Source organism: Sminthopsis crassicaudata, chromosome 6, assembly GCF_048593235.1.
Source record: "Sminthopsis crassicaudata isolate SCR6 chromosome 6, ASM4859323v1, whole genome shotgun sequence".
In the NCBI taxonomy this organism is placed as follows: domain Eukaryota; kingdom Metazoa; phylum Chordata; class Mammalia; order Dasyuromorphia; family Dasyuridae; genus Sminthopsis; species Sminthopsis crassicaudata.
Genome location: NC_133622.1, coordinates 1185118 through 1201336, shown reverse-complemented (window position 1 = coordinate 1201336; position 16219 = coordinate 1185118). Strand labels below are relative to the sequence as shown.

Sequence of the window (16219 nt, the reverse complement as noted above, 5' to 3'; positions counted from 1 at the left end):
TCCTGGAAACCTTTCCCTTGCGCCTCCAATCTGAGCCCTTTATTTTGACATTCAGCCAAATCTGCAGCTGGCCAACATCACCTGGCTGAAATGAAAAGGAAGTGATTTGTATCAGCTACTGGAAGCCTCTGTTACGAGACCAGGCTCAGACACACGAGAAAAATAATAGCTGATGCTCACATGAAGAGCGATGACATTTATCAAATACTTTACAAATGTGCTGTCATTTAAATATCCCAGCAATTCTGGAAAAGGGAACTATGGTTATACCCATTTTACAAATGAGTAAATTGAGGATCAGAGTGATGGATTTATTTGCCCACGATCATATGGCTAGTAAGTTCCAGGGTCAGGATTTCTTTACTCTGACAGCATTACTCTGTCCACTTAAGCCATCATAGCTCTCATTCCTGCCAAATGAGAAAACAGAGGTTCATAGATGTGGAGTCTTTTGCCCATGACCACACAACTAGTGTTGTGATTTGAAGTCAAATCTGATTATCTTTGAGACCAACATGCTTCCCACTCGATTCAGGTACCGCTTCATTCTGTTTTCATTACTAGACTAAGCATCCAAATGACTATATTTTTTTGAAGTAGGAGAATGCAATGAACTTCGAGTCAAAAGATTTGAATTCAAGTCATACATCTTTGACTTAATAGCTTTTAGCCGAGTTACTTCATTTTTCATGCCTCAGTTTCCTCCTTTGTAGTATGAGAATGAAAACAATCACACTAATGATCTCATAGTCAACATGAAAGTGCTGTCATTATTAGTAGTAGTAGTATTGTTTATTATTATGGTAACTATTTATTATTATCATTGTTATTGGAGTTCAATACATTCTATCAAGTGTATTGCTACAGCATAATAAGGGACATCTAGATTCATTTAGTTTCCACCATTTTACAAAAACCCTTTTATCACAAATTCTATATAAATATTAAAATGATTACCAAGCTGAGAAGGATTTTGAGCAAAGAGGAAGTTGGCTTCAGGGTCAGCACTGCTGTGCCTTTGCTGTTCTATCTACTATAACTTTATTTTTAGGTAAGACATTATGCATCACATTTTCTGATTCTGTTGGCAAATGAGAATTTCTGTTTTAATTTTGGAAATATTTTAACTATGGAAACTAGGAGGCTGCTGGCAGGCAAGCGGGAATCGAGGTAGTGTGAGATACGGGAAAGGTAATGTGGGGCCATATTACAAAGGGGTTTGAATGCCAAGATAAGGAGCTAATGACTTGTTTAATAAGGAAGGAGCCACCTCAGAAGGCTAAAGCTAGAGGTGTCAAACTCGCCATCAAAACAAACTAAGTGCACTTAGGAAATGTTTAACAAAGTAGACAAAAATTATGATGCAGATAATGTTAATTTCTGGTTTTCTAAGAATTTGGAGGTGCAGGGATCCATTTCTATTTGATGTTAACAGCACTGCCCAAGATCTTCCAGCCAACAAATGGAGCCCTTTGCCAAGACAAATAAATGGGTTGTTGATAAATATCAACCAAGTGCCAATAGATGTAGCTTTCTGTATGGCTTTATTCAAATTCTTACTGTAGACATCTACCAGCTTCTAGACCATTCCCCATTTTTTTAAAAGAGGTTATTATCTGGCTTACAAACTTCCTCTTTACCTCAATCCCTGACCTCATCATTGGGTAATTCAGTATTTACACTAATGTCCTTTCTTTCTTTCTTTTTTTTTTTCCTGAGGCTGGGGTTAAGTGACTTGCCCAGGGTCACACAGCTAGGAAGTGTTAAGTGTCTGAGACCAGATTTACTAATGTCCTTTCAAACATTTAATCATGAAGTTCAGAATTTCTTCAATGGCTGTGAATCCCCACATCTCCTCAGTCATCACTGTGCAATTCCTCTGTCTTATATAACCTCTTGTCTTTGCAGCCCATCCTCTGTGTCATTCATTCTTCATCTTTACCTGAAAACCTAGTTCTTTCATCCTTCCCTCTTCTCCCAGTCCATCCTCCCTACTCTGGTTTGACCTTATCTCTACCTTATTGTAGTTATCTCAACTCTACCCTGCTCTCTAAACTCACCCCCCTTGGCTCTTCTTGTTCCTTTCCCTGTCAATCCCTCTCTTTCTCCCTTCCTGGAAGAATATTAAACACACGTGCAAAGGAGAATTCTTTCCCTTGCACTCATCAGCCTCATAGACTGATGTAGCTGCTGTAGCTTCTCGGAACTCCACTGTGTCTTTGAGGATGCTGATTTTTGGTCCAGTCTTTCAGGTTAAAAATCTCAAGGTCATTTCTGACTCCTCCTAGTCTGACAGATATGTAATTTCCTTTTAAAAGTTTAAGCTTAAGTCTCCCAGTTCATCCAGGCTGAAATGCAGTGGCTACAAATCCTGGATGCAAAGCTGCTACTAATCGCCCTGGGAGCCAATATGCTCTTTCCAACGTAAGCAAATTTGTCCCTCTTTGGGCAAACTGGAGGGACCACCATCACCATGACTATCACTTGAGACCTCACCATATCAGTTCTTCATTTAGGTGCCAACATCCCAGCAGCGTAGTCCATTGTAATTTGGAGCTCAGGAGCTCCAGCAGGTTTAGTTTCCTCATAGTTGGAATCAGAGACATGCACCACTAAGCCAACTTTGACCACATCTGTCTTTTCTCTAGTCACAATGCAGCCAGCACAGAGCTTTTCTGTGGACTATAGTAAAGATGATCTAATTAATCTCTTTGGTTCTATTTTTAACTCTGATATATGACTGGTTTTTCTTGACTCCATCTTGGGTTTTCTTGACAAATATCCTGGAATGCTTTGCTATTTCTTTCTCTGGTTCATTTTACAGATGAGGAAATTGAGGCAAACAGAGTTAAGTGACTTGCCCAGGGTCGCACTGTTAGCAAGTGCCTGAGGCCAGATTTGAACTCAGGAAGAGCTCTTCTGACTCCAGGGCTAGCAGTGTATGCACTGAATCACCCAGCTACCTTGACACAATTTCAAATCTAGTCTCAGAAACTTGCTAGCCATGTGACTCTGACCGAAGTCATATAAACTCTTTCCCTTGACTTCCTTAATTATGAGTGGGAACAACAACAGCGTTCCCTTTCCAGAGTTGGTATGATGATGATCAAAGAAGAGAATAATGGTAATGTGCTTAGTACAGATCCTGCCACATAATAGGCATGTCGATGCTTATTTCCTTCCCCTTTCCTTCCTTCCTTTTTGCTTGTTAGCAGTGCCTAGCAAATGCTAATAAGCTCTCACTCTAAAGTTCTTGATCTCTTGTGCTCTGTGGGTGGCTCTGGCAGTCTGGCGAAACCTGTGGAGCCCTTCTCAGAACAAGGCTTATAAATGCATGAACTAAATTTCAGAGAATTACAAAGGAAACTGATTATATGGAAACATAGTTTAAAAAGTTCACATGCATATCCTTTGATGGAGATCCCTACTGGGTCCCAAAGAGAAACCAAAAAAAGGTTAAGAACCCACATGTGCAAAAATGTTTGCGGCAATGCTTTTTGTAGTGGCAAAAAGCTGGAAACTGAGTGGATGCCCATCAGCTGGGGAATGGCTGAATAAATGATGGGACATGAATGTTGAAGACTATCATTGTTCTGTAAGAAACAATCACAGGATGATTTCAGACAGGTCTGGAGAGACTTACAGGAACTGATGCCGAGTGAAGTGAGCAGAACCAAGAGAACATTGTACATAACAAGATTATATGATGATTAACTCTAATGGATAAGGCTCTTTTCAACAATGAAGTGATTCAGGCCATTTCCAATAGTCTTTTGATGGAGAGAGCCATGTGCATGCAGAGGTGTGGATCACAATAGTGTTTTCATATTTTTTGTTGTTGTTGTTTACGTGCTTGTTTTTTTTTTCTTTCTCAATTTTTTCCTTTTGATCTGATTTTTTCTTGTGCAGCATGATAAACGTGGAAATATGTTTAGAAGAATTAACTTGTTTAACCGATACTGGATTAGCTTCTGTCCAGGGGAGGCAGAGAGGTAAGGGAGGGAAAAAAATTGAACTTTGCAAGGGTGAATGTTAGAAAGGTAGTTTTGCAAGGGTGAAACTACCTTTGAATGGATTTTGAAAATAAAAAGCTATTATTATTAAAAAATAATTAAATTCATAGACCCCAAAATAAGAACACTTGCTCTAAAATGTATGTGCTCAATAACTATAATAGGTTGGGACTAGAAAGTCAAGAAGGATGGAATCGCTCTGTCCTTGGTGATTGTCACACCAGATAATCATACTATTAGGTTGGGACTAGAAAGTCAAGAAGGATGGAATTGCTCTGTCCTTGGTAGCTGTCAGACCATGACCTTCAAAGGCAGATGAACAGATCTTTGGGATAGCATCTGGTTTTAATTGTGCCTGTCTCACCTAAGCCTCCAGAATATGATTGTTAAAAGCCATAAAACTTCCCTGAAAGTGACATCAAGGGATTTGCCACAAAGTCCTTTTTCTTTTTATCCTATAGATGTGCAGACTGATTGAAATGAAAGCTGAGTGTGTTTTCCTCCCTAGTCTACCCAGATTGCTGCTTTTCACTAGCCTTTCAAAAGACTTGTAAGTTGGAAGCTGGAAACAATATTCACATGAAAAACAGCACCACACAGGGATCGCATGTTGGTGGCTGATAAAAATGGCAGCCAACGAGTGGTTTGTATTTGGGATTAGTCACCTAACCTGCCCCCTGACAAAAATTACGAAAGCCAAAATAAAAGAGAAGGATTATGAAAAAGAAACTAATGGTCATCACACTTACCTTTTCTTCTATTTCTTTCAGTTGTCGTTTTTGAAGTTCTATTTTATCCTCTAGGTCCCGAATCCTCTGCAACACAGGAACATACATATCTTTGAGTGATTGAATAAATAATAGTGACTATTTATATAGTGCCTGAAGATTTGCAAAAAATATTACTAACAGTATTTCACTTTATTCTCATAATAATCTTGGGAGGTAGAGGCTGGCTGTGGGTGCCTCCATTTTATATGGGGTAGACAGAGATTAAATGACTTGCCAAAGGTCACACAGCTAACTAGTATCTGCATATATATTTGAACTTGAGTCTTCCTGACTTCGGGCCCCCATGTTCTAATAGCTGTAACACCTGCATTTAGTCTTCTATAAAATGGAGGCCAACCTCACAAGTGGTTTGGAAGGATCCAGTGAAATAGTTCTAGGTCCTACATTCTTACCCAGAAAATCACAAAATTACAGCAGTTCAGGATTGGAAGAGAAGTAACCTCATCATCTAGTCCAACCATGCACCCAAAGAATTCTCTCTAAAACATACTCATAATGCCAAATCCCTGCTAGTTTTTTAAAAAAGCTCTATTTGCCTCTCAGTTCCTTTGTTCTCATGTGTAGCATGAGCTTATTTTTAAAACAAACATTTCTTTTCTACCTTATGGTATACAAAGTACTTTACATGTATTTTTTCTAATTAACTCTCCAACTTCCTTGATGGTCAATGCCAATAGGCTTATAATTCCCATTTTACAAATAAAGAAACTTTTTTCTTTTCTTTTCTTTCTTTTTTTTTTTTTTTTTTTGAGGCTGGGGTTAGGTGACTTGCCCAGGGTCACACAGCTAGGAAGTGTTAAGTGTGTGGGACCAGATTTGAACTCGGGTCCTCCTGAATTCAAGGCTGGTGCTCTATCCACTGCACTACCTAGATGCCCCACAAATAAAGAAACTGAAGCTACAAGAGATTATGTGACATAATTAACCAGCTATTAAGTGTCAGAGAAATAATGTGAGGATATGACATTTCCTTCAAAGAACTCCAAATGCTATAAATTAAATTTCAAAACCAAGCCACTTAACACATTTCACTGGCTTGACTTGAATAATCTTAAAATAAAAAATATATCACCTAAGTAAGCAACCCATTTCACTAGTGAATAAGTATAAGGATATTTTTTCTCACATTGCGTGGAAATCCATCCTTGTAACTTCCACTTGCTACTGTTCCCTCCCTGTACAGTGATGAAGAATAATAATTACTAAATGTATATGATATTATTATTATTGCTATTATTTTCATTTTACAGAAGGGAAAAGGTTAAGTGACTTGCCCAGAGTCACACAGCTAGTAAGTGTCAGAGGCTGGATTTGTACTTGGTTCTTCCTGACTCTGGTTCTGCACTCTATCCACCAGACCAAAACAAAACTAATCTTTCTCCAAGTAATTTATTCTTTCAACAAATACTTAAGAAGTCACTACTGTGTACAAGAACACTGGACTGAGCACAGTCAACATATGGTTTCAATAAGATACGATCTTATTATTAGGCCTCCATTAAGCATAGACTTGTTTGATTCCCACGTATCAGTCCTTCAGATGAAGAAAGATTGGATTCATAATAGATAGGCATTAGAGTCGGCACAGTAAAGTCTTTAGCCACCATTTTCCTTCAATTTATCAAAGATTTACAAAATAAACACATTCTATATGGGAGATAAAAACGTAGTCATGGATATACAGAGATAAAAACAAAACAGTCCCTGACTTCAAAGAGCTTATATTCCCTTGGAGGGCTCTACAACATATACTCCCCAAATAAATATTCCCCAAGATAATTTGAGAAATAAAACTAGCAACTTAGACAGAGAGCAACTTAGAGATACATTCATGGAGAAGGGGTTAAAAAAATTGGGCTTTGAAGCTAGACAAGGCTAATGAAGATTATGAAAGACAAAGAAAGGATGAAATTATATTCCAGGATTGGGAGAAAACATATAAAAATGTATAGAAATAAGAAATGAAACAATACATAGAATAATTTATAATCCTATCTGGCTGCAATATAGAATCCTGGATATCTTTAAATGTCAGGCCAGGGAAAAAAGGGAAGGGGGGGACTCAGTCTACTAATCTTGGAAGCAATAGGAAATAAGCAAAGGTTTTTGAGAAAAAGAGAAACTGATTTCTGCCTTACAGCTTTGGTTGTAGGTGGAAAGGAAGGGATAGCTATATAACCTGGATACAAATAACCTCAAATGCAGAAAGTGATAGAAGTAAAGGATCCATTGAAAGTACTCCAAGAAAACTAGAGGGAAGGGGATCCAGAGAGGGATTCTTAGAGGATGAGGATTTCAGTATTTCCTCATTGTCTAATGATTTGCTTTTGTTAAGTCTTCTCCACCTCCAGAGTTAAAACCACGGAGGAAAAGGACCTTAGCTTCATTTTTATGAGATGGGAAGGCAACATAGTAGAAACCATGTCATAGCTATTCAAGGACTTAATGAGAGAAGACAAAAATTCTGTTTTGGCCATATTTGATGTCCATATGGTTTAGATACTAATCTCCTGTATAGAAAGTAAGATGTAATACACAGCAAATTAGTCAATTTTTAGTTTCTCTAATGGTCATGTGGGAGAATTTTTATATGAATGTCAAATAGATCATTTGATATAAAATAATCTCAGAGTATAGAAATTTCTGATTCTAGATACTGAGCTGATAGTTTAGTTCTCTGGAACATAACGTTGGAGTTGCAAGAGACCATGCAATATAACTTCTTCATTTTACTGGTAAAGAAACTGAGGCTCAGAAAGGTTAATTACTTCTAAGGCTGCACAGATTATATCGACAAAGGCAGAATTTGAACCCAAATTTCTAATTCCAGAAACAGTACTATCATCCCAAGCAAAAGACTTTTAAAATGATTGCCATTTTAATATGTATTATGCACTATTTAAATAATTCAGCAGAACTAATAACTCATGTCACCTATATGGCACTCTGCATTTAAGCAATACTTTCAAATATATTATTTCATATGTTTGTTGTAACAATCCTGTAGGTTTGAAAGGACAGGGATTATCCTTATTGTATAGATGAGGATACTGAGGCACAGATAAGGGAAGCACTTGCTGACATCCATGTATTTTTTCCTCTATATACTTTTTATTTTCTTTAAAAGATGTGTGTAGAGCGATGGTATATCCACTAGAGAATTTAGAAGAAATAATTATCTACAAAAAAATGTAAAGTATCATAATGGCCATGATTGGAAGTTAAAATTTTAAATAGATTAAGAGGAAGTAATAAAACAACTATTAAAAAAATTACCCTGCCCCCCCAAAAAAAACCCACTTGTGTAGGATTCCTTGTTTTTATTTGAGATTGCCTTCAGGCCTCCCTTTCTTGCAAATACAAAATGATTTGCATGCCTCAGTTTCTTTTGCTGGCTCAGTGTCCATATGTGCTCACCTACGGAGGGTTTTCCCCAACTTCTGTTCCAGGCACTCCACTTCTTTGTCTCCATAGTCTCTCTATTCATGACTGATCAAAACCTATGGATATAATTATTGCTATATGGAGGTGAACCAGATCTACATGTAGAGCCTCAGTCTCTCCCCTGAATTTTAATGTCAATTACCTAGTGAATATGTCAAAGTAGAAATTCTAGACGCATGTGAAATTCAATATGCACAAAACAGGATTCATTGTCTTTCTATTTAATCCTTGCCACAAGGAAACAAACTAAAACCCCACTTCTATTCCATATGTTTCCTTTTTCTGTCAAAGGCATCACCATCACCATCTTTTTGGTCTTCTAAACAAACTTGCTCCAGTCCTCAAATTCTTACTTTGGCTTATGCTACACATCCAATCACAGTTGTTACTTTTATCTGTACAACACCACTCACTTAAGACTTTTCATGTCTGCTGACACACTAACTCTACTTTAGTACAGATCCTCATTGCTTCTCATCCAGATTATTACAACTGTTTTCTCCTTGGAGTCTCGTCTTAAATTTCTCTCCACTTCAATCCATCCTACTGCCAAAGTGATTTTCCTTAAAAGCATGTTTAACCATGTGGCTCCTCTACTCACCCATTTCTAGTGGTTCTGATAACCTAAGGAATAAAATACTTCTCTTTCTTTATTGCTTTAAAATCTCACATTAGTCTGACCCATCTTTCCACCAACACTGCACACTTTTATTACCGCTTCCATAATCTACAATCCAACCAAATTTAACTCTACAGGATTGTTGCAACAATACCTTAACTGTAAGCATGTCTCTTAATTCATTTAACTTCTTCCTTTTCCGTACCCTCTTGCAAAGGTCTCATTTCCTTTCCCCATTTTTCCTCTCTCTTTTAAGATCCTATTTGAATTCTTTCAAAAGAGTCTTGCAAATGGGGACCAACACATATTATCTCTTGGGGCTTCATCTGGAGCTGATTTGCCTTTAGGATCCTCAGGGTTTGAGGTATGTTCTCTTTCTCCATAAAAGCTGTCTATGGTCAGAGTTCTTTTTGCTTCTTTTGCATTTCTTTTTAAAGGTTGAGGTCTGCTCTTAAAGTAAAGGGGCAATAGCTGCTTTGGTTTGCCCTGGGACCAGTGATGCTGAGCAATTTCCAGTGCTAAGTAGGTGTGGCCAAGTCCTTTGTTTTTCTGAAGTTCAGAGGCTCACAGTTTGCCTTTTGTATTTGTTTTGGGTGTCTCACAGCTAATGTGCTGATCCCCAGGCTTGTAACCAGGACAGAATAGCCTAAGAGCCTCACAGTACATTCTCTGGCTCCCTGTGCTGCATCTGGGCTCAGCCTCTCCCCCTGCTCAGTTGAAACAGACATTTTCTTTACTTCTTTCAAAGTATCTTCTTCTGGAAACATTATACTCCAAATATTTGTGGGCTCTGTCACTTCCAAACCAGTTCAGAGAATTGGGGAAAGGTAGTTACTTGCCTGAGCTTTCCCCTAAATCCCTCCAAAACACCATTAAATAATGCCATAAAACAATCACAGGGGCAGTAGAACCCATACAATAAGAGTGATTTTTTTAGCCAAAAATAATGTAGAAGGTTGGTAGGAAAGGTCTGTTGAACTTAGGTGAGAATGTAGGTTGTTCCAGAACAGACCAAACCCCAGCAAACCAGGAGAAGGCCCTGGGAGCCACTGAATCAGCTGCAGCAGAGGCTGCTTTTGGAGCTCTCAGCAAACAGATGGCAAGGGGGCTGAACAACTTGTCAGGAGATAACAGGAATCTTTTTGCTAGCCTTGAGTCAGGGTTCTGTTTCTTTGCCCGTATGGGTCACAGTCAGATGGTATTCTTAGGTAAGAATAAGCACTTAGCATATCAGAGCTTAAGACCTCAGTGAAGCAGGGACCCTTTTCATTGGTCCAGGACAGAAAATAATGTTTGTGATCATTTACAGACCAGAACACAGGTCAGCAGAGAAGCAAATACCTCTTCTTAGATCTTAAAACTTATTGAATTAAAAACGTACAGATACCTAGAAGCATCTCTGAAAATAGCTACACCCCTAAAGTTTTAATACATTCTTCTTTCCGGAAGCAGAGTCTTAATTTAACAAAGAGTTAGAAGTCATGATATGGATTGTGAAAGTATTCTTACCAAGTCACTGTCATGACAAGAAAGATCAAAACATACACTCAATGACATCAGAGTCAAAATTCTGACCCAAAGCCTCCAAGCAACATATGAATTGGTCTCAAGTCATGGAAGAATACCAAAAGATTCTGAATGTCAAATAAGAGAGGTATAACAAAAACTAGAAGATAAACGAGTTCAAGAAAATCATGAAAAAGTCAATAGCTTGAAGGAGACAGAAAAATACTGAAGAAAATAACACCAAAACCACTTTACACATCTCAGATAGGCTAAAATGACAGGTAAAAATAATGATAGATGTTGGAGGGAATGATGAGCACTATGCATTATTAGTGGAATTGTAAAATGACCCAATCATTCAGGAGATCAATTTGAAGCTTTGTCTAAAGAGCTATACAATTGTATATATCATTTAATCCAGCTGTCTCACAGCTGGATCTATATCCCAAAGAGATCATAAAAGAGGGAAAAGGACTCACATGTGCAAAAATATTTGTAGCAGCCCTTTTCATACTGGAAAGGAAGTAGAAATTGAGTGGGTGCTCAACAGTTGGGGAATGGCTGAATTAGGAACTGCCCTAGGAGACGTAAATACCTGAAGCTTAGAGTACATCAAACTCAAGAGCTAGAAAGCAAGTTCAGAAGAAGCAAAGGGGGCATGAGGAAGATGATGTCAACTATAAAGAAGTCTTCCTTTCCCTTTCTGTAATTTTTCAGTTCAATCTGACTCTTTGTGACCCCATTTGGGGTTTTCTTAGCAAAGATACCAGAATGGTTTGCCATTTCCTTTGCGAGTTTATTTTGCAGATAAGCAAAAATGAGTCAAACAGGGTTAAGTGACTTGCCTGGTAAGTATCTGAGACCATATTTGAATTTGGGAGGATGAGGCTTCCTAATTCCCAGTCCTGGGCCCTATCCATACGCCATCTAGCTGCCCTTTGTCTTTCTATCTTTAATTCATTTACCTCCACTCCACATCTCTTTATAATACACTTATCAATAGCCAGTAGTTATATCAGTATCACCAAAGTGTCAGGAGAATATCAAGAAGGCCTTACGTATGTTGGGGCATCTCCTGTGAAAAATTTACAGGAGATGCTGGACAGAGCCCGCATAAACTAGAAAGGAAGGATAGGGTGGCCCTGGGGGACAGAGTGTTGATGCTGCAATCAGAAAGACCTGAGTCCAAATGTAACCTCAGGCACTTGCTATACGACCCTGAACAAATAACATAACCTCTCTTTGCCTCAGTTTCCATAACTGTAAAATGAGAATAATAATAGTGCTTACTTCCCATGGTTTTGCAGGGGTTAAATGAGATCATTTTTGTAAAGCACTTAGCACAGTTCCTGGAATATAATAGGTGGTTAATAATTGCTTTTTTACTTCTTTCCTTGCTTTCACTTCCTTTCCTTCCTTTCTTCTTTCCTTCTTTAATCTCTTCCCTTCCTTCCTCCCTTTCTTCTTTCCTTCCTTTCTACATGACTGGAGGGAACAACCAGTAAAATCAAAGCTCCATTCTAACGGAGTCCTGGCCAACATGCACATTTTATTCCTTTCATCAAATTTGAGTGTGGAAGAAAGTTCCATATTTTCTACAGTTAAATATAAAAATATAGATATATAGAAACTAAATAAAACATATTCTAGGTCATGCAATAATTTATGTACAAATATGATCATGATTTAGGGTTATTCTCAGGGGAAAAAGCAAAATACCTTATCTAATCAAACAGGAGTCTTTCATAATCATATAAAAACTATTCTTCTGTCTATCGCATCAAGAAGTCAGTCATTTAACATGTATTAAGTGCCTGCTATGTTTCAGACACTGTACTAAATACTAAGGTTACCATTTTTTCAATAGGCTCAACATCTCATGAAAGAGACAATAAGCAAACAACTACAGACAATTATGATACATACACAGGAAACATGGGAGATATCTCAAAGGGAAAGCAATGAGATTAAGGACTGAAAAAGGCTCCCGAGGTGCTTTCCTTACAATATGCTTATAAAGGGGATGGGAACATCATATCTATATTATAGTAGCCATAAATAAATGACATTATAGAGCATGGCCTGATAGAATATAAAATAGCACACCATAATATCATATATACAACATAGATTTAGCTAAACCTGGATTTCACTAGGAGAAGAAACTCTTGGTGGAGATCTTTAGCAAAGAGGATCGGCATTCATTTTTGTGGCTTATATCATTCAGGCTCTGTGAGGTTGTAGGGAGGGTTTGCCTGGGATTGCAGATGCAGCATTTGTCAGATACAGGATAAAAATCAAGTTCTTACCGAGATTACACTTATATGTATTTAATTTGCTATGGTTAACATCTTCCCAATTGTACCTCATTTCATTAAAATTTTACTTACATTTAATATGAAATCTTATAGAAAACAGTAAGTATATGAGGTCTTATTGAATACTTCTTTCAATGTTTAATAGAATGCTTCACCTAAAATATTTGCAATTATTCCATAATCAATTTTATAATTTTGTATTTGGAGTTTTCATAATTATAGGTAGAATACATTTTTTAATATTTCATTGTCATAATTATATAGGATTTATTTTAATTTAAGCTTTTGGGGGTAGAAGTTATTGTAGTTAAAATGTTATTAGTAATTAGTACATTAAATTAAATTATAACAAATAGCAAAAAACAAACAAACAAGGTCTTCTTGATACAGTTTTCAATCCACCATTATGCTATGCTCAAGACAAATTTATCATTCTAGTTTTAAAGATGGAGAAACTGAGACTCAGGGAGTTAGAATGAATTAGCCATGGTCTTATGCCTAAGGCATTAAAACTGGGGCTTAATATCTGATCTTCTGATTATCAATGGTCTTTTGACTGCTGCCTTTCAACTAAGCAGTTGATTGACATGGGGTGGGGGAGCAACAAATGTAGATGCATACACACACACACATGCTCACACCAGAGAAGAGCCTGCTATTAGTTAAGTCTCCAGTATTCCCAGAAGATGTCTCCCCAGGTCAATGTGTGTGGGGAACTGGCAGAATAATCAGTTGAAATGCTATTGATTGGAGAGAAATATGAAGACTGAGATTTACTTAAATGGTTTGACCTTTAGGCTTTACAGGATACCCTTTTTGTAATTGTGGGAAATCATTCATCTGTGACAGATTTTATTCTCTAATTACATTTTGTCACATTATTTTTGTTCATCTGATGCTTCATTTTACCTTTACAGAAGATGATTCTCTATTTGATTAATATAAAGATTTGGTATTAAAAAACAGTTGTGAGTCCATATGACAAAACCTGCTCATTTGAGAATAGGCTCATCCATCCACCAGTGGACAGACTGGATGTGATCAAGTACACATAAAACTTTGATTCCAGACTTATGCGGGAACAATTCTTTTTATGGCCGAAGGCAAATTTCTTTACACCTGAAAAGCCACTGCCTGCTAATTTGCAAATGGACTGGTGCAGTTGCATATAGGTGCATTTTGGCACAAGATAATACATATTTTCCCCAATGTTTTAGTAATTACTCTTTATAAAGAGATCTGGGATAAAATGATAATGTAAGTATTCCCTAAAGCTGTATTCTTGAATTATTGACTCTTTAAACCCTGCTGAAATTCAGCAAAGGGAAGTAGTAGATATTTGAGTTGCAGAGCTAAGGGAAAAGCAGAAGCTTAGGTGGGGAGACTGAGAGTTTATTAGAGGGCGCTAAACTTTGGATCTAATTAATAAGAATAATTATTTAAAATACGGAGCTATAAAATAGCTTGCTTATACTTCTTTCCCCTAAAATATTCTCTTCTTCTGCAGTCCCTCTCTCCATTTACTGCCTCCACTCCTACACTCTCTACGAGCTAGTTTTCTCAGTGAATAGAGCAGTGGATTTGGAGTTATAAAAAACTGAATTCAAGTCCTGCCTCAAATATTTGCTACTTGAGTGACTCTGGACAAGTCACTTAAAACTGTGTGCCTCAGTTACCTTATCTGAAAAGTGGGGATAATAACACTAGTTATCTCAGAGAGTTATTATATCAAATAAAATATTTCTAAAATTCTCTTCAAACCTTAAGTGCTATGTAAAAGCTAGCTATTTGTTGCTTTACTTATTTATTATTATCATTAACCTTGTGATAGATTCTGGGATCTGTCTCATAAGGAGTTTTACATTGCCATATTCCAAAAAACCTGAATGATTCCAAAAGCTAATTATGGGAGAATTTCCTGCATCTGACTGGAGACATGTTGTGGAGCTTACAAAGTTGCTATTTACATCTCTGGTGGAAATTATTTACTAACTTCAGGAAATTAGTTCTAATTTGTTTGGTACTCTTCCTACCTAATAGCTCCTTTTCCGTCTCTTTTTCTGAATCATCATCCATTTCGTGCCTTCTAAATGTGTTTGTTTTCCTACCCTAGCACTCATACTCTCTTTACTCACTCATCATCAACATCATCATTGTCGTCATCAGCAGCAGCAGCCATGAATTCAATTATTACTGTAGTCCTTAACTCTGGGATCTACATTATTCAGCCTGAATTTTCCATTGAGCATTAGTCTTACAATGTGTCTTTGTACATTTAAATTAGATGTTCTGGAGACATTTCAAACTGGATAAAAAATCAGAACTAATATTTTCCCCCAAGCCTTACTTTCTTCTAAACTCTTATTTCCCATCAAAGTGACTCCTATCCTTGCAACATCCTCCCAGGTTCATAATCTTGATATTACTCTTAACTCATCATTCTGCATATGCCATCAAGTTACAAACCTTGCCATTTCTCTCACATCTCACCTCTTCTCTCCACTCGCCCAGCCAACATCTTCGTTAGGATCTTTAGTCTCTTGCCTAGATTACTGCAGCAGCCTTACAATTGTTCTTCCCTCAAATTGCTCCCTGCTCCAATCTGTCCTTCAAGTTTTTATCAGAGTGGTTTTCCTTAAAAGCATATCTGAACATTTCTCTTCCTTACTCAATCAAGTCCAGTAATATCCCATTCCTTCTAAGTACAAAATAGAAACTTTTCTAGTTAACTTCCAAAGCCCTTCATCACCTCTCCAATGTTATAAATGCCCGCACAAGGGACACCTGGCTTGTAGTTGCCTTACTCCTTGGAATACCCAAGTAGTTCTGAAGGGATTTCTGGTGCCTCTATCTTGCCATCTGTTGGATGGGTCACTCTGATTCCAAGCTATTGCCTGTCACCAGTACCTATTTTTAAAAAACATTATTAGTCTCCTAAAATACAAAGAGACCACAAAACAGGGAGCAACACATACTCAGAAGAATGGCAGACGGTGATAGAGACTCTCCATGGTGATCCTGGGACATGACACTTCATATTCACACTTCTTGTCCTTTCACTGCCTGTTCCTACACATCTCGGCCTCCTTGCTTCCTTGGCTGCTTTAGCACTCAGTACAGAGTAGCTAGCTGATGCAGTGGATAGAGCACCAGCTCTGAAATCAGGAGGATCTGACCTCAGACACTTAACACTTCCTAGCTGTGTGACTTTGGACAAGTCACTTAACCCCAGTTGCCTCAGCAGAAATTAAAAAAAAAAAATGGACAGTACAAATCCCACCTTTTGAAAAAAAAATAACTCTCCCAACTCCAGCACATTCTTTCCAAAGTTCCCTCCCATTTACAGGGCATATAAATGGCCATTATTGTTTGCATGTTTTCATATCTCATCATTTGAACATGAGTTTCTTGATGGTAGAGATCATGTTTTTGCCTTTCTTTGTATCCCTGGTACTCAGTTCAATGTCTGGCATATTGTAAGTGTTTAATAAATACTAGATAAGCAATTGGTTGACTATTTCAGGACAC

The 16219-nt window shown here is 37.5% G+C and overlaps 1 protein-coding gene across 3 annotated transcripts in view; it reads right to left on the bottom strand.

The window, feature by feature from the left end:
* The window catches only part of JAKMIP1 (janus kinase and microtubule interacting protein 1), a 224442-nt gene that overhangs the window by 12401 nt on the left and 195822 nt on the right, over nucleotides 1-16219 (bottom strand). For all 3 annotated transcript variants that reach the window (XM_074275077.1, XM_074275075.1, XM_074275076.1), the window contains one exon: nucleotides 4763-4828. In XM_074275077.1, coding sequence (XP_074131178.1) covers nucleotides 4763-4828 — 66 coding nt within the window. The remainder of the gene's footprint in view (nucleotides 1-4762; nucleotides 4829-16219) is intronic.